We start from the raw sequence: 24,786 nt of genomic DNA on the forward strand, positions 1-24,786 counted from the left end.
TATCAAGGTGAACATTCAGACCAATTTTAATAAAGATCCATTGAAAAATATGGCCTCTAGAGAGGTCACAAGGTTTTTCTAATTTTAGACCTACTGACCTAGTTTTACACCGCATGTGACCCACTTTTAAACTTGACATAGATATCATCAAGTTGAACATTCTGACCAATTTTCATGAAGATCCATTGAAAAATATGGCCTCTAGGGAGGTCACAAGGATTTTCTATTTTTAGACCTACTGACCTAGTTTTGGATCGCATGTAACCAAGTTTCAAACTTGACCTAGATATCATCAAGATGAACATTCTGACCAATTTTCATGAAGATCCATTGAAAAATATGGCCTCTAGGGAGGTTGCAAGGTTTTTCTATTCTTAGACCTAATGACCTAGTTTTTGACCCACTTTCAAACTTGACCTAGATATCATCAAGGTGAACATTCTGACCAATTTTCATGAAGATCCATTGAAAAATATGGCATTTAGAGAGGTCACTAGGTTTTTTCTATTTTTAGACCTAATGACCTTGTTTTTGACCCACTTTCAAATTTGACCTAGATATCATCAAGATGAACATTCAGACCAACTTTCATGAAGATCCATTGAAAAATATGGCCTCTAGAGAGGTCACAAGGTTTTTCTATTTTTAGACCTACTGACCTAGTTTTGGACCACACATGACCCAGTTTCGAACTTGACCTAGATATCATCAAGCTGAACATTCTGACCAAATTTCATGAAGATCCATTGAAACATATGGCCTCTAGGGAGGTCGTATGGTTTTTCTATTTTTAGACCTACTGACCTAGTTTTGGACCGCACTTGACCCAGTTTCGAACTTGACCTAGATATCATCAAGATGAACATTCTGACCATCTTTCATAAAGATCCCATGAACAAGAGCTGTCTCCATAGGATGACACATGCCCCCGATGGCACTTTGAATGAATAGTTATGGCCGATGTTAGAGTTTACGACCTTTGACCTACGGAGCTGGGTCTTGATAGCGACACGTCGTCTTACTGTGTCACACATTCATACGTAGTTATTTTAAAATCCATGCATGAATGACAAAGATATGGACCGGACACGCCCATCAATGCACTATCATGAAAAATGACCTTTAACGTCTAAGTGTGACCTTGACCTTTGAGCTATGGACCTGGGTCTTGCGCACTACACGTCGTCTTACTGTGGTACACATTCATGCCAAGTTATTTGAAAATCCATCTATGGATGACAAAGATATGGATCGGACACGCCCATCAATGCACTATCCTTTAACGTCTAAGTGTGACCTTGACCTTTGAGCTACGGACCTGGGTCTTGCGCGCGACACATCGTCTTACTGTGGTACACATTCATGCCAAGTTATTTGAAAATCCATCCATGGATGACAAAGATATGGACCGGACACGCCCATCAATGCACTATCATGAAAAATGACCTTTAACGTCTAAGTGTGACCTTGACCTTTGAGCTATGGACCTGGGTCTTGCGCACGACACGTCGTCTTACTGTGGTACACATTCATGCCAAGTTATTTGAAAATCCATCCATGGATGACAAAGATATGGACCGGACACGCCCATCAATGCACTATCCTTTAAAGTCCAAGTGTGACCTTGACCTTTGAGCTACGGACCTGGGTCTTGCGCGCGACACGTCGTCTTACTGTGGTACACATTCATGCCAAGTTATTTGAAAATCCATCCATGGATGACAAAGATATGGATCGGACACGCCCATCAATGCACTATCCTTTAATGTCTAAGTGTGACCTTGACCTTTGAGCTACGGACCTGGGTCTTGCGCGCGACAAGTCATCTTACTGTGGTACACATTCATGCCAAGTTATTTGAAAATCCATCCATCGATGACAAAGATATGGACCGGACACGAAAATTGCGGACAGACTGACAGACGGTTCAAAAACTATATGCCTCCCTTCGGGGCCATAAAAATGTGACCTCTAGAGTGGTCACAAGCAGAAGTTTATGGATGCATGCACGCACGGACGCCACATGATCACAAAAGCTCACCTTGTCACTTTGTAACAGGTGAGCTAAAAATCATCTGATCCTATTTCCAAGACTGTTTAATTATAATTACCTGATGACCCCAAATAATATGATGTCACTTGACTGTGACCTTGACCTACTGACCTACTTTCTTGTTTTTTAAGATACAGCCTTGAAATTTTGACAACATACACAGTTCTGCACACAAATCGTAAAACTGAATTTCATTGACCATGAATATGACCTACCGACTTTCTTAATATTTTATCATCAGTTTGACATTTGAAGCATGTAGCTCATATTACTCAGGTGAGTGATCCAGGGTCATCATGACACTCTTGTTAGAAAATTATGAAGATTTTTCTATATACAATAAAGTAACCCCATGGAGCGGGGTCAATTTGACCCTGGGGTCATGATTTGAACAACTTTAGTAGAGGTCCATTAGGCAATGCTACATGTGAAATATCTAAGCTCTAGGCCTTCTGGTTTAGTTTTAGAAAATTTTCGAAGATTTTCCTATGTAAAATCAAGTGACCCCTAGGGCAGGGCCAATTTTACCCCATGGGTCATGATTTGAACAAAGTTTGTACAAGTCTACTAGGCAATGTTACATGTCAAATATCTAAGCTCTAGGCCTTCTGGTTGATTTTTTTTTAAAAATTGAAGATTTTCCTGTAGAAATCTATGTAAAATCAAGTGACCCCTAGAGCGAGGTCAATTTTGACCCTGGGGTCATGATTTGAACAATTTTAGTAGAGGTCCACTAGGCAATGCTACATGTCCAATATCTAAGCTCTAGGGCTTCTGGTTTTTGAGAAAAAGATTTTTTAAGATTTTCCTATGTAAAATCAAGTGACCCCTGAGGCAATGCTTCACACCAAATATAAATATCTAAGCTCTATGGCTTCTGGTGTTTGAGAAGAAGATTTTTAAAGTTTTTCCTTTCGGTTGCCATAGCAACCAGAGTTCTGCCTGGAATATATTTCTTTGAACAATTTTTGTAGAGCTTCACCCAAGGAACATTCCTGTGAAGTTTGGATGAAATTCGCCTAGCGGTTTATGAAGAGATGTCATTTAAAGTAAAAGTTTACGGACGACGGACACCGGACAGTGAGTGATCAGAATAGCTCACCCTGAGCCTGTGGCTCTGGTGAGCTAATAACAAGACTCAGTTTGAAAAATGTCATATTATTATGCATTTATTGTAATATGAAACACTACCCAAAACTTCACAAACAAAAGGAACAAGTGTCTATTTCTGTTACCAACAAAATCTAGAAGTTTATACTCTTAACACTTACTATTTTTTTAAATATACATGTAGAATAAAAGCATTTGTGGTTACTGAAGATACCTATCACATGTAATTAAGAAAACAATCATGCACCATTTCAATTTTTAAAATAGTTCAGCTTCAGTGACAAACATACAGACCATATAACCCAAAACAATATGCAGTGTTCCTTACTTTAAACCCTCTTATATACATAAAACACAATGTTAATTCATTATTTCAAATGAAATTATCAACCAGCTTGCAAAATTAACCATGTTTAGAAGAACTTGAAATGGAATTCTAGCAAATAATTTATATTTTCACAGTTAACAGGATTTATTGGAAGACTGATAAAATCTAGCTGTGTTTTATTCACTCAATTTAAGTGGATAAACATGCATGATTTGAGGTGATCTCCCCTTCCTTCTTGATCTTGAACTATGCGCAAAGTAATGCAAATTAAAAATTTCTTCGAATATACATATAACATCTTTTCTTTTAAAAAACACAGTTGTTACTCTGGTTCACAAAATGTAACAATATCAAAGTATGCACAACTGTTGAATATTCTAACACATATTCAAGGAATCAAATGCCTTTAAATTTTAATCACACCAGCATATTTATCAACAATCACTTCTCTTTCTTATCCTCACTATCTTGATTTTCTTGCGAATCCTGTTCAGTTTCCTCTTCTGTACTCTCCTCCTTGGCGTCCTTCCCTTTCTGTTTCTCAGCCTGTCTACTTCTCTGTTTTATTTTTAACTGTTTAACATTGTGAATCAACATTCCCACGTCCCACAGCCATGAGATGACGATCACTAAACAGTTCATCAACAACGGCATAGAGAATACAATCGAGATAAACAAACCGTTACTGTCAAAATATTGCTCACTGGCAAATAGTTTAAAATTCTTAGCTGCCCATTCATTTATATATTCCGCACAGAATACCAGAATCATTAAAACACTGAAATAAATGGCTTGTAGCACTCCCTTATTTCTTGTAAGCACAGTCAATATTGCACATGTAAGATGGAAAGCAGCAAGACCGCAGAACCAAGGTTCCGTCCAGTTTATACTTTGTAGGTATTTTATTAATCCGTCTATCTCATTAACTCTAATGGGATTTATTGGACCTCTGAAATCATTTCTTGAATCGTCAGCCATTTTTCAAATTTACAAACACTGCTCTATTATGTCTTTTCTTTGGCAAGAAAGCTGCTTTTATTTATGAGTGATGCTAGCAGTAAAGCAAAAATTATTTCTTGTGTTCTTGACAGAAATTAAAACATTAGGTAAAATCATTAACAAGAAAGATAGCAAATTGACAGAACGATATGTACACTATTGGAACTGAATATATTTTGTAAGTCTGTGAACCTCTATTTTCTTTGCGCAACACAACCTTTGAAGGAATTCAGTCTAACATCAATTTCACCTTCTTCAAGCTGAAAAAGAATAAATGAATGTAATTAACTAAACTATCCAAAATCAAGTTACTCATGTTCTCACTATATAACACAAGTTGGCCATGGTGACTCTCCAGAGTTTCAAAGTTTAAGCAGGTTTTAAAGACACTTGCTGCAGTTTCTTGTATGAGAGAGGGGCAAAAGATTTCCAATAATAGAATTTGTTCAAACTTTGTATATGAATACAGTTTCATGTTAGAAACAGAAAAATGCAAAAACAAAAGATCAACACGTTTGTTTAGGAGTTACCTAACCTTAAGTTAAAACTGGGTTTTTCTTCAAATTTGCATATTCAAGGGCAGATAACTCCTGAACAAGCATGGTGACTTTCATTTTTTTTTCATAATTCTGTTTCTAACATGACACTGTGTCCATATACAAAGTTTGAACAAATTCTATTATTGGGAATTAATTTTACCTAAAACTGCCACAACCATCCTAAACAAATAACATTTCTGCTAAATAACTTTGAAAGCTGGTATATTCTAAGGGAAGACTTTCAAAGTCTTCTAGATTAGGAATACAACACATAATCCCTGCTGTCATTTTAAAATCAAGAAGACTTTTAACAACTTTAGAAGACTGGTTTATGAGAAAGTATCTGAAATTTTGTGAAAGAGGATCATACAAGGAAAATCTCGGCCAAGTTTTATCAATTTGCAAAAAGTGGTTTCAAAGTAGTTGTTCAAAAAGAAAATGTTGACAGATGGACAGGCGTATGACAGACCGCTGGTGATCAAAACAGCCACTTTCAGCAAGCTGTGTTCTAGTGGGCTAAAGAGTAACTAAACAGTACTGACCAGCTTTATACATAATGCATTAATTCACTATATCAGCAAGGCTAAAGTTCTGGAGGAGTAATCAAGAACTTGAAAAGCTTCCTGGTGAAAAACCTTGTTAGTAGTGGGCCAAATATTTTAGACAGACACAGCTGATTAATCTTTCTTATTTGAGCCGTGTCATGGGAAAACCAACATAGTGTGTTTGCGACCAACATGGATCCAGGCCAGCCTGCACATCCGCCCAGTCTGGCCAGGATCCATGCTGTTCGCTAATGCTTTGAAAGCGACCAGCATTGATTCTGACCAGACTGCGTGGATGTGCAGGCTGGTCTGGATCCATGCTGGTCGCAACGCACTATGTTGGTTTTCTAATGGCACGGCTCATTTAAATTTTCACACATACCTCGTCTGCTGAGTAGATATCTTTGTAACAGAAATCTGAGATGCATTGGCGTATACAAATAGCTTGCTCTGCTCCTCGCTTTGCAAGACAATCTGGATTCACATCACACGGCTGCTTAGCATTCTTATAGATTTTATCCTACAACAATATAAAGTTAGAGATGTTAATAATTTTTACTAGGGAGGACACATTGGTTGAGAGTTCCCACACACTTTCCTATGTAGATGGCAGACCCAGGTTCAGATCAGGGCCAGTCCAACTATGGTATGTCCCTGATAAGGCATCTATCTCGATTGCTTCATTCTACTTAGCTGTAAATGAGTACCTCCTGGGCATAAAACTTGGGTAGTTAAATGCCAATGGCTGTTTCAAGAGCTTTAGTCTATCATACTCCTAGGTCTGTACAGACATTCAACATCCCCTACCATACTATTACCTTTCTTCCCTTAATCTCTTTCTAAATCTACCTTATGTTTTTCCAGTAAACCCGGAAAATTTTAACGTTAATTAAGAAATAATAAGTTCCCAAACGTGGTTTATCGTAGATGAGTTCTTATGCATAAGAATATATCACGAAGGCCGTAGGCCTGTGTGATATATTATTTCGCATCAGAATGAAAAACTCGGGTTATTCTACGATAAATCACACTTGGAAATTTATTATTTCGATTCTAACACGACATACTAGTATCAACAGTGTTAGAAAAAAATGGTAACTACTTTTTACGGCCGTGCTATGCACCTGAATCGGATGACACCATTGCAAGCGAGTGGTTTATTGCAGAATAACCCGAGATAGATTTTGCTCTATATTTATGTAGGTTATTTACTTGTCGTGTTAGAATGTCTTGTTACGACGTATAAAGTTCCTTCAGTTACTTTTCACTCTATGCTTTAATGCTACTCTTTTTTTTTCACAGGATTAAAAAAGGTTCTTACATCTCTCTTCTTTCTGTAAGTGTATTTCTTGTACTGGTACTGCACCCTCGCTGAATGTGCCTCACTTATACAATCTATGAGGAGCAGGATAGCTAAGCAAACACACACACTAAATAACAATCCGCCAGTCTTCATAACGTGTGGTATACATCAGCAACTGAAACAAAACGTTAAAACATACATGTAATTGGATTGCCAGACACTGCAATGACAAAATTACATACCCTAGAAATAAACTGACTTAGTATAAGTCATTTTGAATCTTTTAATTTCTAAACAGAGTGGCATTCCCTAAAACAAACAAAACATGTTGATTCTTCACATATATGAAGTATATCAAATGTTGCATTACATAAAGGCATTGCCATGCATTATCAGTTGGTAAACATGAGCTACAAATATCAAAGCTCCTGCGTGACCAACAATGTATCCACTAACAGACACTTATCTTGGCTTATTCTACCTTCTGGTACAAAATGTACAACCTCTTATAATTTCCAAAAAATATTGATTGCAAAGCTAGAAAGCTAATAGTACCATTTTTTCATGTTCTCAGAGACAACTGCTTTGAGGAAATTTCTTATACAAAGTAAGATACAATATTTTCACTATAAACTACTTAAATCAGAAACAAATTGATTACCTGATGCCTTGAAAACCCAAAGATAACAGGCTAAGAGTCTGGTTACCAAACAGCTAGCATGCAGGCTAGGTGTCCAGATACCAGATGGCTAGACACTCCTTAAGTTGTGTTTTTCCTAGAGCTAAACTGGACAGTGGTTAGGGGTCCAGTAACCGGACCTCTAGACTCTAGACCTAGAGTCAGGTAATCTAACCTCTAGACAACCCAACCAGTGCTTTTCAGATGTAAGGTAATCAATATGAACACTGAAAATGATATTTGCAGAGAGGAGACTATCATTTATCTATAAAAAAAAATAGAAGATTTCAAAAAAATTTTATCAATTTTTGCTCAGTTTTAAATATTAAATGCAAGCGACAGGAAACATTTAAACTCGAGAAAAACATGACTGCACATTTGTCACGGTATAGGACTTGAATAATGAAATAGTCAGAAAATGTGTAGGTGACCGGCTAGCTCATTCGGTAGAGCAATGGAATGGTATTCCAAGACCCCTGGTTCGAGTCCCAGTCTGGCTGCACATTTTTCTCACCCTGTGACATTTGGCGACCAATGTGGCGGGTGTTACCTCGTCTCTATCGCATTAGAAGTTCGAAGACGAATTTCATATAGCGGGGGGAGTATGTCATGGTACAGGATATGAATATCAAAATGGGTTTAAATGTGTAGGTGGCCGGCTAGCTTAGTAGAGCATTTTGAGGCCCCGAAATTGAGTCCCGGTCTGGCTGCACATTTTCTCACCCTATGACATATTTGAAAAATTATTAATTCAATAATTAGCTATAAGCTTTAATGGAAATTTTTGATCAAATTCATGTTTTTCTTGGGATTCAAGGAATAAAATAATAAATCAAATAAACTTTACTTTTTTCTTTAGTATTTTAGATTTTGTTACCTCAAGCCAAAGAGCTATAAAAATAAATAGATTGGCAACTTGAAAGGCATATAGAGCAAATCTCACCAACCTCCCGTGACCGGAAGTGGCGCTTTCTCCATGCGCCATTTTGTACATGTATGCGAAAGCAATTATTCATCGGTAAAATAATTATCACCGTATGACCACGCTTCTTTCGATTGCAAAAAAACCGTGTACTTCGTGTCTTAAGACCATTTCACATTAAACTAATTTTGTTTTAGAAGCTAACATGTATTTTAAATGTAGTTTTAAAGGTACAAATTGTAACTCTATTCTCACCGATGTTTGTTTTTAGTAAGATAACGCCGGATCACGCTCTGACATGAGCTCACGTGAGATTACAGCCAGTTGCCATTCTGTGTATTTTATACTTCTTTGCTCAAGCACATGAATAATTAAATTTCAAATTTGTTTTACTTCTTGAATAAACAGTGACTAATGTAAACAGCTGTGAATGATGTCTTCAAGCAGAGTGAGAGCAATTTATACAAAGATAACTACAAAAAAAACAATGAAATAACATTATTACAACTCATCACACCTTTACCCCGGAAATTACAATACACAGGTAAAACAGTACAAAATATTACATATATATATTGATTACCACACCCCAGGTGACCTCTAGCCACTTTCAAAAATAAAAGGCCTTGTCCTAATTACAGTAATAATTAATGCCACTTTGCTTATATATTAAGCTTTGTTCAAACAGAAAGTTTCATTTGAATATTTTATTATTGTAAAAAGAATGAAGCAATTTTGAACGACAACGAAATCCGAACGCTCATTATCCGAGTAATGCCACGTTTAAATACACGTCGATCTGGGTAAAATTGAAAATGTTATTTACCTGTATTCTGCTGTTAAACGAAAGATAACAACGTACGAATAAATAATCAACATTTATAATAAACGTCTTACCTACCATTCAGCCTTAAAATACTTTTTTCTTTCAGCTCGATGATGTGGAGTTTCTTCAAAATTACGACTAAGTTTGGTGCAAATTATCGCTGTCGGCTTGTTTTATCGTTGTCATCAGTACACGATCTGTTAAGTGTAACGTACGATTGCCCCATGACACATACGTTTATTTTTCATACTCTTGGATGACAGAAATAAATAATATCAGGTAGGGTACTATTCCTCCATTGCACATCTATGGTTGATAATTATCAACAGTGACAGAGATTAACCTGTAAGACAACACGTTGGTGGTTTGACTCTCTTTAATCAAGGAATGGGCCGGGTCTTCAACGGAGATTTCCCGCCCATTTGTACTTTCATAGATTAGGGACAGTCGAGAGCCTATGTGTCCACGCTATGTACCCGGATAATCTTGACTCTGTCCTGTCCTGTCCGAAGAGATTTAATTTCATGTAATGTAGAATGATGTAAATCACTTTTGTCAGATGGTGATAACTGCTTCATATTTTGTATTACGTCTTCCATGAGGTGGTCTAATTTGATTTGAATTTTCATTACATCTGCATTTTACTTTCATTCTGTCTTTCTTTGAAAGTAGGCTTGGATTCGTAACCCCAACAATCAATATCTCCCAAGGCTTTTTCACGACTGATCTTCTTACCATCAAAACACAGTTTCAACGGCTAGTGTTGCTGCTTGAAAACCATTCTATCATGCCATTGAAAGGAAGGTAACATATATTGTTAATCGGTAACTTGCCTTCATAAATCAATCGACTGAATTTCAAGCAAGATACTAGTTTACCACTTTCAAACAGAGAACTCAGTACTTGTGGTAAAATCCGTTTCATTTCATCGATAGCTTCATCTGTGCTAAGAATGTTCTCACTGAATTGTGCATGTATTCAAGTAAGTTTACAGGTGTATTTACAGTCCCGTGGTGACTCTGTTTCTGGCGGATGATAACAATATTATCTTTTACTAGAAGTTCCTTGCTACTCCGTTTAATAGCGGAAGGGATAATGCCTTAATTCGTGTTATTTAGATTTATAGCCATATTTGTTAGTCCCTGTAGTGCCCAAACACAATTCACAGTATTTCAAACCATTTTCACTAAGTTTCAAAGAGCAGTGTTCAATCATTTCCTCTAAAGTGTCAAAAGATGCATCACAATATACACACTTAAACTTTGAACGATCATAGATATCCACACTAGGGTCATTGATTTTGTTATGCTTTTGTTTTAAGGGCTCATTCTTCAATCACTTTTTTAACAGGACTCGTCTTCAACAATTTTTCCTGTTTCACATTTAATACTTTTGACCGATATCCATATTTCCCACTGTATACAACCAGCACAAACTCAAGCGGTCCATAGTTTTTACACTGAAAAAAAACCCATAAACACTGTCACTGATGAACAAGCAATATAATTTTAATGAAAATAGGCACATGCACACATATAATATTATATTTACTAGTAGATGCGATCGTTTAGCATACATCATGTACATGCGAACTCGTTCATTTCTATAGAATATTAGTCAGTTAAGTGTTTATTCTCCCAAGATTTCATGTAAGTTAGGTTTTTATCCATTCCGCGTGTAAACTGATTTCGGTTATAATTATCAACTAGAAGTTAGGTTTTTATCCATTTTCTCGCTGTCAGCACATTTGAACATGTATTGTGTCAATATGCAGTGTGCTAACAATATACTGTAAACGGGCCTATCAAGCAGTACATTTTTGTTTCCAAACAGCAAGATAGTAGGGGCAACAAAAGCATATAAGCATTTTTTTAGATTTTTCATAAAACATTTCATTGAATACTTTGCCTTGTTCGACAGTTTTCAACCTTAAAACAAAAGATTTAATACATTTAACATGATATATTTTGAAATAAATATACACTTGATCAATGGAGACAGATATAACAAACGAAACATACCTTTATACATCGAAATTACATAGAAAACAAATTTGTATCGTGTTTACATCCGCCATGTTGGCACTGAGTTAGTGTCGCAGATCAGAGTCAAGATTATCCGATAGCGTGTCGGAGATACAACCTGGGCCATTTTAGAATGCATGACATTTCTGTTACACTAGATGTACGTCAAAAGTCGGGCATAGCCCAATACACTACCCATCTTTGAGCCGCTTCTAGTTTGGTCTATTTCGGTCAAGGTATATGCGAGCCAGGCTTCGGAAGTTAGATTTACATCACTAAGGGTCTCAAGGATTGTAGTATATTAGGTGTTTACAGTCACAGGATGGGCTCGTAGTATGCCAGTCTTACCTGGATACATCCAGATCCCAAGCCGCTCATACGTTTGGGCAACATTTGTTTACTTTATCAAAATATTGTGCAAATTCTACGAGATATATGCATCTAGCTAATGAGATTTATAGTACGCATATCTTTGTTTTGCACGCTAGGTCCACGCTTAGTTAAAAGATTTTCGCTGTTGGATTTAAGTGCAGGCATTTCCTGAACATAAATGCAAATATATAACTGCAATAAAAATTTACCACCTACTTCTGTGACACGGTGTTTTCTAAGTAGGGAATAACCTAGGTCTTGTGTGAAGATTTCATGGCAAGGACTGAGTTCTTTGAATATGATATCAAGCTTAGACGAGGAAGAAAAGTTACCAAATTTATGTTTCTTGTCAGATATGATAGGTATGTCAACCGGAAGGCGAAACATAGACAAAACAGTAAGAGGTGTCCTCATGTTATCTCCTGACTCTCCCGTGAGCACGACAGCAAGACAAAATGCAACTTTGTCGTGTTCTCGTGTCATGTCACCCCCTACTCAGGCATGTCCTCTTATGGCGGGGGCATTTACTTTATCATGCTGTCGTGTTGTCGTTCTTGCGTGGCACAGAAACGAGCCATCATAGTTAAGATTACTACAGAAGATAAGATAAATTTCAGATAAGCATATGAACTCGGACCACAGAATGAATGACAAAATGTATATTCTTATAACGATATTGTTCATTTTTCAAGGTAATATTCGATTTATTTACATTTAATCTCTATATATATAACGCATGCATGTTTACTAACAACTCTAGGTTCTATGAAAAACAAACTCGTTCCAAACCTTAGTCTGTTACATTGATCTGTCTAGCGAATACATACATATATGTGGTATTATATGCGTTGAAGAGCCTAGTTCCAAACCTATGCATGCATGTTGTGCTTCGCTACAAGAATTACTTTGAATATCGGATCTTAGTCTTTATATCTCGGCAAAAATAACATCTTTACTTTCTTGCTAACTATATGGATAGCTAAATTGTCCTAAGATTTGATGTAGCTTGCCACTTTAAGTAGTTCCTATATCGTCTGCCGTGATTATAGCCACATTTAGTAAGAATAACCAATGCAGTGGAACTGTAGAAATAGTTCTTTCTGCTTAAAACTTTACTTATTATCAAGTAATGTTTTCTTCGAATTTTCGGAATTTGAAGCTCCTTAATATTATTTTTGCAACCCCCAATGACCAACATTTTTTCGACTAAGGAATTAGACAAATTCTATGTTGATGAAATACTATCTAGATTTCATTTGATAACAGTCGAAGTATGCACTCCATTCCTGTTTGAGCCACCAAGCAGCCATGGATCACTGAACTTTCTAGCATTTGGTGACTGGGGTGGTATATCTTTCCATCCATACACAACCCCAGTTCAAACCTCGGTAGCGGATCAGATGGCACGAGTAGCGGCGAGGGAGAAAGTGAGTTTCGTACTAGCACTTGGAGATAACTTCTACCTTTACGGTGTTGAAAGTGTAGATGATCCAAGATTCCAGGTAGTGTTCTGCGATATCTCCGTGAATAAATAATTTGTTATCACAATCAGAATTTTATAGTTTTATTAAATTATGTTCAGTGATCAAAAAGATTCCAAGTTTAGTTTGGGGTTTGTCATAGATTTGTATTAAACTTTTCTGACTAAACTGAACATGTATTTTAATACTTTATTTGTAGCATGTTGTTTTACTGTTGCGCACCAAGGTGTAAAATGTAAAAAAAGGATTAAGTTATTAAAAAATAGGAAAAGGGAGGATTGAAATGTTACAGTCAAGCACGTCAGATGGTCTTGTATAACCACGTTTTAGTTTCCGGGTTCCTTTGGCCTAATTTACATAGCCTTCAGTGTTCGAGCATAATCGCACCAGTACTAGTAAGGCTTTTGGAACAAAATTTACTTTTGTGTTGTGTTAACATAGGAATTAGTAATTCTTTTCAATATCCTTACATTGCAGACGACATTTGAAGCAGTGTATTACAATAGTTCCCTGCATATTCCATGGTATGTCGTCGCCGGAAACCATGATTACTTTGGAAATGTTTCTGCGCAAATTGAGTACTCGAAACGTTCTAGCAGGTGGTAAGGAGTCTATAACAATACATTATAGATGCATCTGCCAATGTATATGTGTGAACAACCGTTGTTCTAAGGGCTCTGTGGAGCAGTGGTTAGCGGGTTGGACCACAGTAATACTACTTGTTAAACGTTAGTATGGGTTTTAGTTCCAGCGTTATCGGCCTGGACTAGATGCTGATGGGGTAAATATGACCCTGCCATGAGCTCGGTCGGAAATAAGTTTTACCATCCACTTCAGGTCGGTATTTTAGACGACTATTTACGTCGATTAAATAAGACACTTTTCTACCTTCTTTATGCATAGATTCGTGTGAACGAGAAACATATGAAGTGCATATATGGCCCTTGGAAAAAGTGTAACAGTTATATCGCTGACTCTTTCAAAATTTAAAATTAGATACATCTTTTCTTTCTATAAAGGAAGTTCCCAGACTTCTATCACAAAGTAACACAGCCAATTCCTGGAGGAAGGACACTGGATATCTTGCTAATAGATACAATACAATTGTGCGGCAATGTATATGCCTTGGATCAGCCCCCGGTCGGCCCGGCGGATTTGAAGGCGGCTGAAGACCAGTGGAAATGGATTGAACGTTCACTGAACGAGTCGCAGTAAGTATTAATTTATAGATTATAATCAAACGCTATACGGCTTAAATTACAATCTTCAAACCATTTGATAAAATACGGTTTTACAAATTTCAGAGTATCAAGAAATTCTCTTTCAATTTAACTTAGCATGATTTGGATTCGAGACTCAGACAACAAATCTACGACAACTTTTAAAAAATAAAAGAAATAATGAAAATTTGTAACATCTTTTCCGCACATAGACGCATTTAAACGGGTCTATGCCTACACTGTGATTTTAAGAATAAAATTGAGTTTAGATAAACGATACTGATATTTAAATGCATTCCAGATAATTATGATTTCAACCACTGTCTGTCGTTCTTTTCATTTATTTTTATTGTATATTATTCAAACATTTTATTAGTAAAGTCAAGAAAAGTCACATTTTGATATTTTTACTACAATGAGAAAATGCTGACGTGCTTTTTAAATTTAATCTATAGTAAAAAACAGAAAGTTTTACCGTGCCGTTTTGTGACTATAAGAACTTTTTAAGCATCACTACAGTAACATTTTTCGACGCTGAAAAAAAATGACGTGAATGTGAAGATATGGCCCTTAAGGCTAGGCAAAAATAAAAACTGTTTCTGGTAACATGCTAAACAAATAGGATAAGTAGCTAAAGTGCCGCCAGTTTTTATTTACACAGTTACAATCAACTATAATAGATTTTTATTTAATGATGATTTAATCGGAATTGCTCTACGTTTTCGTTTAATAGAATGAAAGCCAAAAAACGAGTTTTGTTTATACTTAAATTTTCCACAAAAAAAACTTCGCTCAGCGTTAAAAATATCCATCCGTAATTTTACCAAAATAGAATATGTTTTACACTAATACGTCCTGTAAATATATAGTGAAAAACAGAAAGTTTTACCGTGCCATTTTGTGGCTATAAAAACTTTTTAAGTACCACTACAGTAACATTTTTCGACGCTGAAAAAAATGACGTGAATGTGAAGATATGGCCCTTAAGTTTAGGCAAAAAAAGTTTATTTCTGGTAACATGCTAAAAAATAGGGTAGGTAGCTAAGGTGCCGCCAGTATTTATTTACACAGTTACAATTTTTATTTACACAGTTACAATTAACTGAAATATATTTATTATTAGGTATAAGGCCATGTCACGGCTACGAAGTAGGTTCGAAATGGCTTTTTGACCATGTCTGGAAGGGTTTCAACCCAGTTGGGTCCCTTTTGACATAAACTTGTACCCTTTTAATACATGGTCGACTAGGTAAGGGTCCTGGCTACGGATTAAGACCATGTTCGAAAACCTGGGTGAGCCATATGTGTCAGGAGAGGTAATACATGGAGGAACGGTATTGTATTAAATTCATACTGAATTTCAGCTGATAATGACACTATGTTAGATTTTGACCCTTGTTCGAATCTATACTCCCCAGGTACCTACCTATACCGTATATGAATATGTTTGTAGATGTCTTAGCTTTACATTTAAGCTACTTACAAGTCCATACGATGCCATCCTGAGAGCTCAGGACAGGTATCTGAAAATGACCAAACTTGTTATTTGCAGTAGGGTGCTGGCCAAGACTAAGCTGGCCCGCCCAGGGGAGCCGTGAGAATTGCTCCAATGGTGTCATTGGACTCAGTGAAGGTAGTGTTTGAGTTTTCAGGACTGCCTTGACAGCTCTGAAAAGTTCATATTTTGAGAATATTACCGGAATTTGACCTATGACCTTTACCCCTAATCGACCGGGTTCGAACCTGACGTGGCCTGTTTTCTCTAGGTACTTGCTTGCACTTTGCAACAAGGTTTCATTTATTAAAATCGGAAATCAGGTTATGAAGATATGACTCCTCTGACAAGGCCAGCCCCTCTATTTAATATATGAAGAAGTATGCATATTTTCACGAAAAATGATACATTTTGAGACGGTCCTCCGACGAAACCGTCGGCGATAAAAATATACAATTTACATATCTGCTTAGATAATGTTTAGATATAATTTATAAAAGTTATTTCATTAAAATATCTAGTGACTGGAACATTCTACAATTACGTGAAGTTAATGAAAAACACTGCCTTTTACCATACGGAAAAGTACGGAAATACAGCTTTTATCCTAAATTACGTACAGACGGACGAAACGATGTTGTCTTTTTTGTCACAAACTTTCAAATTTTGTCATTTTCTGTCAAAAGTTTTAATTTGCAGTTATTTCGCCAAAGTAAATATTTTATAAGCACTTTTTCCTTATTTTACGGCAAATATTTCAAGCCAAAAATGGCAAAGTTCAGCAAATGTTTCCGACGGCGTGCTCATCGAGGAAGACAATAGTTTTTCATATTCGATTAGACAATATTTCCAACTACTTTTTAAAAGAAATTTCAGTTTGATATCTTACTCTTAACGCTTTTTATAATAAAAAGAAACTGATGAATTTTTCGAAAAAAATGCTACCAAGATTAGCGTTATACGGTTCCTATATCAAGTCTGCAGATCGTACAGACGGACAAAACTTACTTAAAACTATTTATTTCCAAAGAAATAATTGATATTCGCCAAAATGAGTTACTTAAGAGCCTTAGTTGATGTAAAATATTTTTTCAGAAAAATAAAGTGTATTTTCGTAATGTTTTTGCTTTTTGACATAATGGCACCCATGTTCGAGCCCGGACGACCCTTGGGGTCGGGTTTGAGCCTTGCGCTATACCTTTATGAAATAGTTCTTGAATAGTTCTACAAATGAATGTAACTTTCATTAAGATATCTAGAGTAATATATCGTAAACCTAGTAATAAAAAGCGATAAAAATCGTAAAATATGCGTCTACATGTCTTTTTAACACACCAAGCACGTGATCGCGATCGGCCAATTTGCTCTGAACAAATGTGTAATAATTTATGCTATTATAGACAAATTGGGTCATTTCTGTAAAATTACTACATAAATATGGTACGCTTTATACAAGGTATATAAAATAGGCTCAGTTCTATTTGCAGAAAATGTATTAGCAATAATTTTGTATATGTTAGAAGAGTTTCAAATAATACATGTTTATTATCTTGCATAACTTCGAATATGACCACGCAGATAATGAGGTCACTGAAAGGAAATTTACACTAGTGTTTCCACTGATGTGATAATTATTCTTATCACTATAAACGAATGCCATAGTCTCAGCCTATTCCTTAATCAGTACTTATCCTCGCAGAAACATAATATTTCCGTATTTCGGGTCTGAACGGTAGATATTCGGATCTGGCAGTATCTTAACTTATGATAGTGTTACCGTCTGTGTGATTACACATTCCATAAAAGCTACCACAATTACTAATTAATGGGATAACTAATGTAATTTCACGTTTATCTGAACGTTGCGTAACTTGTCAATTCTTCAAAAACAATTTGAAATGGTGACGTCGGAAAAACGTAAATTTGTTGACCTAGTATCAACGCATAACAGCTAATTACTTAAAAACGACACCGCAGAACTTTCTAAATTTTGACTGTTATTCAGAAAACATACTAGATCTAATTTAAAACATATTCAGTTTTAATCAAAAAATTACGAATGGATATTTTTTTACTGCTGAGCGAAGCTATTTTTTGTGTAAATTTTAAGTAAAAAGAAAACTCGTTTTTGGCTCTCATTTTATTAAGCGAAAACGTAGAGCAATTCCGATTAAATCATCATTAAATAAAAATCTATTATAGTTAATTGTAAATGTGTAAATAAATACTGGCGGCACTTTATAGCTACCTACCCTATTTGTATAGCATGTTACTAGAAACAAACATTTTTTGCCTAGCCTTAAGGGCCATATCTTCACATTCACGTCATTTTTTTCAGCGTCGAAAAATGTTACTGTATTGATGCTTAAAAAGTTCTTATAGCCACAAAACGGTACGGTTACGCGAAAATGTAGAGCAATTCCGATTAAATCATCGTCTGGAGTTTCATGTCAGCTTTCATTTCATGTATAATTTATGGGTTTACGTTAAAAAATATTGCCGGTACAATAATTTCAAGGCAGATTTTGTCCCAGTATATCTGACGTCAGAAGTGTGCGAAGTGATTATGTTTGCGACGTCATGGAAACGTCACTGATGCATTAAACGTAAAAATATACAGAGATCTAAATAAGAAGTATCTTCCAGTTTTTGTTGGTACCAGTCAATAACGTGGGCTCTGAAAAAAGAATATAGTGTGTGTGTTTCCTCCTTAAAATATATTCTGTTATATGTAGGCTAAATGTTGGTCTACTAAAGATGCTAAGCTTCTTATAGAAGGATGAAAATGCACCCGTTTAAATGAGGTATAAGATAGTCAGTGGAAATATCGGCTAGGCTCTGACGACACTAAAGCATTATCACCCGTTCACAGAAAAACTAGAGCAGTGTCCATTATGCATACTATAAACCAAGTAATTCAGTCAAGAGAATATTTTGACTGGCGTTTCCGGTGATTTAACCCATGCCGGCAAAACCCATCTGGCACCCCCATGCCAGATGACTCTCGTGCTGTTAATGACAACTAAAGCAGTGGTTCATGCACTGATAATATATTGCTTATGTAAAATACGAAAAAAAGCAGGAACATTGATAGATCTAGTTTCTCATCGTTCCTTATAGTATATTTCTCGATTCAAAATACGTTAGTTTACCGTAACATAACGTTACGCTACAAACGATAAAACTAAAGTGGAACTTTGTTATTGTGCGTGACGCAAAACATCATGACGTCACTTCTGCTTACGGAGGTTAATTTCCCGCGCTTTGTGTTCGTTCCCTACTATGAGAAAGAGTGCTATAAAGAAAGTATTTCTACCTGTTATTTGTAAAATACGGTATGCAAGAAAAATAATCTGCCAGAATAAAATGCTAACATGTATACGATATGCAAGAAAAAATAACAGTCATGTGTTTACGAATCGGATGGAAATATCCGTCCCTCGGCCACCTGCGCATGGGCGGTAATTCGGCAAGCCTCATTACCGCCCGATGCGCATGTGCCCTCGGGACGGATATTTCTATCCGATTCGTAAACACATGACAGATATTATTAATCTGGATACAACGAATCTTTACGAAATAGAAGTGACATAGACAAACCCCTGTTGCAGTCCATAATAATAGAAAAGTATGCTATGATACTGAGTTGTATGACCATTTCATCTCAGCTTTATTTTTAAAAAAGCTCCTGGAGACGAAATGACATTCAGTAATTTCAATTTCGACATTCTTTGGCCGTTATTACTTGGCTTCTCTGTAACAACAGTTCTTTTTCATTGATACGGAACAATCGTGAAACATCGGGTATTTCCGTATTCTCCGTATAATATACATTAAAGGCCGAGGTGATCAGATTGTGATACGTAAACAAACTGAAATTGTCCAATGTCATGGTGAGCTGTACTATATCAGGTAAATCCCATTCAAGATAATTCAAATATATTCCATATTGGCCGATTATAAGTTCGTGCCATTTATTGTTTCAGGGCTGACTATATTTTAGTTGGTGGACATTACCCGATAAGGTCAGTAGCCGAGCACGGACCTACCGACTGCCTCATTCAGAGACTCGAACCTATGCTGTACCAGAACAGTGTCAGTGCATATCTAGCCGGCCATGACCACCAGTTACAGGTAACATGCATTGGTTTAGTTACTTAATAAATAGAGAGCAATTTCAATTACTCGAGTTTTATTGACGTAGAAATACTAGTTGCACAGAAGTTAGAAATGGGAATTTAGAAAGATAACAGTTTGAAACGTACTGCAACAGTTAAGTTGTTTCTGTACGAGTATGAAATCCTTCTCTGCAATTAACAACTTCATAAAACAAATTTGAGACTGAGCACAAAGTTTATAGACGCACTGGCTTCTGAAATTATGACCGAGAATGCGCGAACATTCGAGGACATGCTGAGTGGACGTCTTAGTTTAAGATGGTTGTTCAGAAACATCATAACGCTGATAGTTTTATCCGTTTACACAACGTTTCTCACATATTCGTCGCATGATTTACGTTTGCGTATGCACGGCCCAGGTTTTATTCTATGTTATCCAGATAAATAGCGTTAAGTTAGGAATTGCGGGGTAACAGACATTCAGAGCTACCTTAAACATATTTGAGATATAGTGCTATAAGTGAGGATTCGACAGGAAGCTAGTATAAACATTGTTCTCTAGCTATTGAGCAAACTGGACGGGCAACTTGCAGTTTTCAAAAAATCTTGCCTGTAAGCTTGCAGGTAGCAAACGTACTAAAATTGAATTACATTGTGCTTGCTTTTTGTAATTATTTCATGTCAGCTTTTGACACACGATGGCCAAACATTCATAAATTCCACACCAAAACTTACCATTTGTTAGAAAGTAACTGACAACTTCTTACATCAACCAGAGATGGATGACGGATGTATTTGCAAAACATGACGACTTCCTACATCAGGACGGATGAAAATAACTTCCTACATCAATCAGAGATGGAGGACGGATGATGACAACTTCCTACATCAATCAGAGATAGAGGACAGATGTATTTGCAATGCATGACAACTTCCTACATTAACCAGAGATGGATGACGGATGTATTTGCAAAACATGACGACTTCCTACATCAGGACGGATGATAACAACTTCCTACATCAATCAGAGATGGAGGACGGATGATGACAACTTCCTACATCAATCAGAGATAGAGGACAGATGTATTTGCAATGCATGACAACTTCCTACATTAACCAGAGATGGATGACGGATGTATTTGCAAAACATGACGACTTCCTACATCAGGACGGATGATAACAACTTCCTACATCAATCAGAGATGGAGGACGGATGATGACAACTTCCTACATCAATCAGAGATAGAGGACAGATGTATTTGCAATGCATGACAACTTCCTACATTAACCAGAGATGGATGACGGATGTATTTGCAGTGCATGACAACTTCCTACATTAACCAGATATTGAAGACGGTTGTTTTTGCAATGCATGACAACTTCCTACATCAAACAGAGATGGAGGACGGATGTATTTGCAATGCATGACAACTTCCTACATTAACCAGACATCAATCAGAGATGGACGACGGATGTATTTGCAATGCATGACAATGTCTTACATCAATCAGAGATGGACGACGGATGTATTTGCAATACAGGACAACTTCCTACATCAGTCAGAGATGGACGACGGATGTATTTGCAATACAGGACAACTTCCTACATCAGTCAGAGATGGACGACGGATGTATTTGCAATACATGACAACTTCCTACATCAATCAGAGATGGACGACAGGTGTATTTGCAATACATGACAACTTCCTACATCAATCAGAGATGGACGACAGGTGTATTTGCAATACATGACAACTTCCTACATCAATCAGAGATGGACGACAGGTGTATTTGCAATACATGACAACTTCCTACATCAATCAGAGATGGACGACAGATGTATTTGCAATACATGACAACTTCCTACATCATCAGAGATGGAGTCGTATGTATTTGCAATACAGGACAACTTCCAACATCAATCAAAGATGGGGGCGAATGTATTTGCAATACAGGACAACTTCCTACATCAATCAGAGATTGGGGCGAATGCATTTACAATACAGTCAAACCTGTGTTAAAAACACCTCTGAACAAAGACCACTTGCCTGTAAAGACCACCTGTTTTGTTTCCCATTTTAACATTTACAGTTTATTTTAAACTGTGAATAAAGACCACCTGTCAATAAAGACTACATTTTGGCTCTCCCAAGTGTGGTCTTTATAGGCAGGTTTGACTGTACATGGCAACTTCCTACATCAATCAGAGATTGGGGCGGATGCATTTGCAATACATGGCAACTTCTTACATCAATCAGGGATGGAGTACGGATGAATTTGCAATACATGACAACTTCCTACATCAATCAGAGATGGAAGACGGATGTATTTGCAATACAGGACAACTTCCAACATCAATCAGAGATGGAATACGGATGTATTTGCAATACAGGACAGCTTCCTACACCAATCAGAGATGGAAGACGGATGTATTTGCAATACAGGACAGCTTCCTACACCAATCAGAGATGGAAGACGGATGTATTTGCAATACAGGACAGCTTCCAACATCAATCAGAGATGGAATACGGATGTATTTGCAATACATGACAACTTCCTACACCAATCAGAGATGGAAGACTGATGTATTTGCACAACAGGACAACTTCCTACACCAATCAGAGATGGAAGACGGATGTATTTGCAATACAGGACAATTTCCAACACCAATCAGAGATGGACGACGGATGTATTTGCAATACAGGACAATTCCTATACCAATCAGAGATGGAAGACGGATGTATTTGCAATACAGGACAACTTTCTACATCAATCAGAGATGGAAGACGGATGTATTTGCAATACAGGACAACTTCCAACATCAATCAGAGATGGAATACGGATGTATTTGCAATACATGACAACTTCCTACACCAATCAGAGATGGAAGACAGATGTAGTTGCAATACATATCGTCTCGTCAAGACATACTAGTATAGATTTGTAAACTGTACTTTCCATACTGAGTTAACGTAGTGGGCGTAATTTTTAGTAATTTTAAGCACTAATTTAAAAGTCTAAAAATCTGCATTTGCTTTCTGTATTTTAGCATATTCAGATGAGTACCGAGGGGCAAACAATGGATTACTTTAACGTGGGTGCTGCGAACTTCGTGGACAAATCTCAGGCGCATCTTACCTCCGTTCCAAGGGAAAATTTGAAATTCATTTTTGCGGACCTCATGTATTTAGGAGGCTTTTCATACTTTGAGGTTTCTGACTCCGCAATGAAAGTAAAGTTCATTGATGGAGTGGGTTTTGTTCGATACGAGCATGAAATTAAACCAAGGAAATAAAACATATGAAAAGTTTATCAGTTATGTTTTTGTATAAATATTTCCTTTTTACAGTTGAAAGATTAAAATACCGGACGTATTATCAGTTTAAGAATAATAGGCATCCGGTGTCTATATCTAGTCTCTTGCCTGTAAAATGTATCTTTTTGTATTTAGAAAATATTTTAAAGTGTGGTTCGGGCTTACATGCAGACCAAATACTGTAATTGAAACCATAATCAGAATTGTTGGACCTCGGTGATTATGTGGTTAAGGTTACTAACTTTGAACTCTGTACCTAGCTGTTGTATGCTAAAAATCACATTAAAACATATGTACTGTCAAAATGCTTTTATCAATTTGATTTTGGTAAAGTTATGGAAATTATTTTACCCATTCCAAGTAGTCGCTCATCCCTGCTCCCCGTCACTGCTTGTTATGCCTAATTATGCATACTCCGGTAGATTGACATTTGCACAGTTATACATGTCATTCAGAGTAATAGATTGATCCGTCTCTCGCAAATTCTATAAGGCCGGATTTCACTCGTTGCGCATATACATCTCAGTAACTGTTGTATTGACTCCATTATTATATACGCCCAGTAGGACGTATTGCGTGAGGTAGCTGGTCGTCCTAATGTTAGTAACTTAATGCTATTTTGGCCTTCAAATGCTTAAAGACAGCGGGTGGCCTCTATTGATTTTAAGAACAGTAGCTCAAAGACCGAGATCACAGTGACTTTTATTACAAAGCCGTTTGCATTCCATATCTTGAGAACCCATTGACCTACAGTCCTCAAACTTAGCAAGCATGTGGTCAGTGCACGTCACCTATTGATTTGGAAGTCAGTGAGTCAAAGGCCAATGTCACTATCTTGAGAATGCCTTGAACTACGATACTCAAACTTGGCAAGCGTGAGAGGTGATTGATCTCTATTGGTTACTAGTATGTGGTCAGTGTGTCAAAGATCAAGAACAAAATAACTGTTAGTACAAAGCCCGTTTTAATGTTCGACGTACGCGTACGTCATTTGACATTAATTTCTTACTAAACTGTACATGTTTAGCCTGTACGACACAGCATTAGAATGTGTCGAGCTTCTACTTTTGGCTGCGCTATTTGAATGCCGAGCTGAGTCGACACACGACATAAATTTTCTACATTTGTTTGCTTATTTTAAATTCCTAGTTTTGCATACTCTGTTCTATAAATCGTCAACACAAGAAATACATTGTTCTATAAATGGTCAACGCAAGACAAACATTTTTGGCGTATTTTGAATGCCGGGCTTGGTCAACACAAGACATACATTTTTGGCGTACTTTGAATTCCGGGCTTGGTCAACACAAGACATATATTTTTGGCATAATTTATAAATGGCGGGCTTGGTCAACAAAAGACATACAGGTATGGCGTATTTTGGATGCCGAGCTCGGTCAACAAAAGACACATTTTTGGCGTATTTTGAATGCTGGGCTTGGTCAACAAAAGACATA

General features: G+C 36.7%; 3 protein-coding genes across 4 annotated transcripts; 1 reads left to right on the forward strand and 2 right to left on the reverse strand.

Moving 5' to 3' along the window:
• Positions 1-3,209: 3,209 nt before the first annotated feature.
• Positions 3,210-4,469, reverse strand: LOC123523986 (transmembrane protein 18-like). Its single transcript, XM_045301827.2, has one exon. The coding sequence runs from the start codon at positions 4,467-4,469 to the stop codon at positions 3,933-3,935; it is 537 nt and encodes a 178-aa protein (XP_045157762.2). The 3' UTR covers positions 3,210-3,932.
• A 9-nt stretch (positions 4,470-4,478) lies between these two features.
• Positions 4,479-9,501, reverse strand: LOC123523987 (uncharacterized). 2 transcript variants are annotated; one of them, XM_045301830.2, is made up of 4 exons: positions 9,376-9,443; positions 6,896-7,052; positions 5,957-6,094; positions 4,479-4,750 (listed from the first exon to the last, which is right to left on the reverse strand). In XM_045301830.2, exons 2-4 carry the CDS (start codon positions 7,028-7,030, stop codon positions 4,685-4,687), a joined length of 339 nt encoding a protein of 112 aa, XP_045157765.2. In that variant the 5' UTR covers positions 7,031-7,052; positions 9,376-9,443; the 3' UTR covers positions 4,479-4,684. The 2 variants fall into 2 exon arrangements, with proteins under 2 accessions (XP_045157765.2, XP_045157763.2); XM_045301828.2 differs by having other exon boundaries at positions 4,480-4,750; positions 9,380-9,501.
• Positions 9,502-12,249: 2,748 nt separating this feature from the next.
• LOC123523344 (tartrate-resistant acid phosphatase type 5-like) lies at positions 12,250-23,323 on the forward strand. Its single transcript, XM_045301031.2, has 6 exons — positions 12,250-12,392; positions 12,967-13,202; positions 13,659-13,783; positions 14,201-14,392; positions 19,883-20,030; positions 23,063-23,323. The coding sequence occupies exons 1-6, from the start codon at positions 12,326-12,328 to the stop codon at positions 23,306-23,308; spliced, it is 1,014 nt and encodes a 337-aa protein (XP_045156966.2). The 5' UTR covers positions 12,250-12,325; the 3' UTR covers positions 23,309-23,323.
• Positions 23,324-24,786: the final 1,463 nt, after the last annotated feature.

This window comes from Mercenaria mercenaria, chromosome 3 (genome assembly GCF_021730395.1).
Source record: "Mercenaria mercenaria strain notata chromosome 3, MADL_Memer_1, whole genome shotgun sequence".
Classification (NCBI taxonomy): Eukaryota; Metazoa; Mollusca; class Bivalvia; order Venerida; family Veneridae; genus Mercenaria; species Mercenaria mercenaria.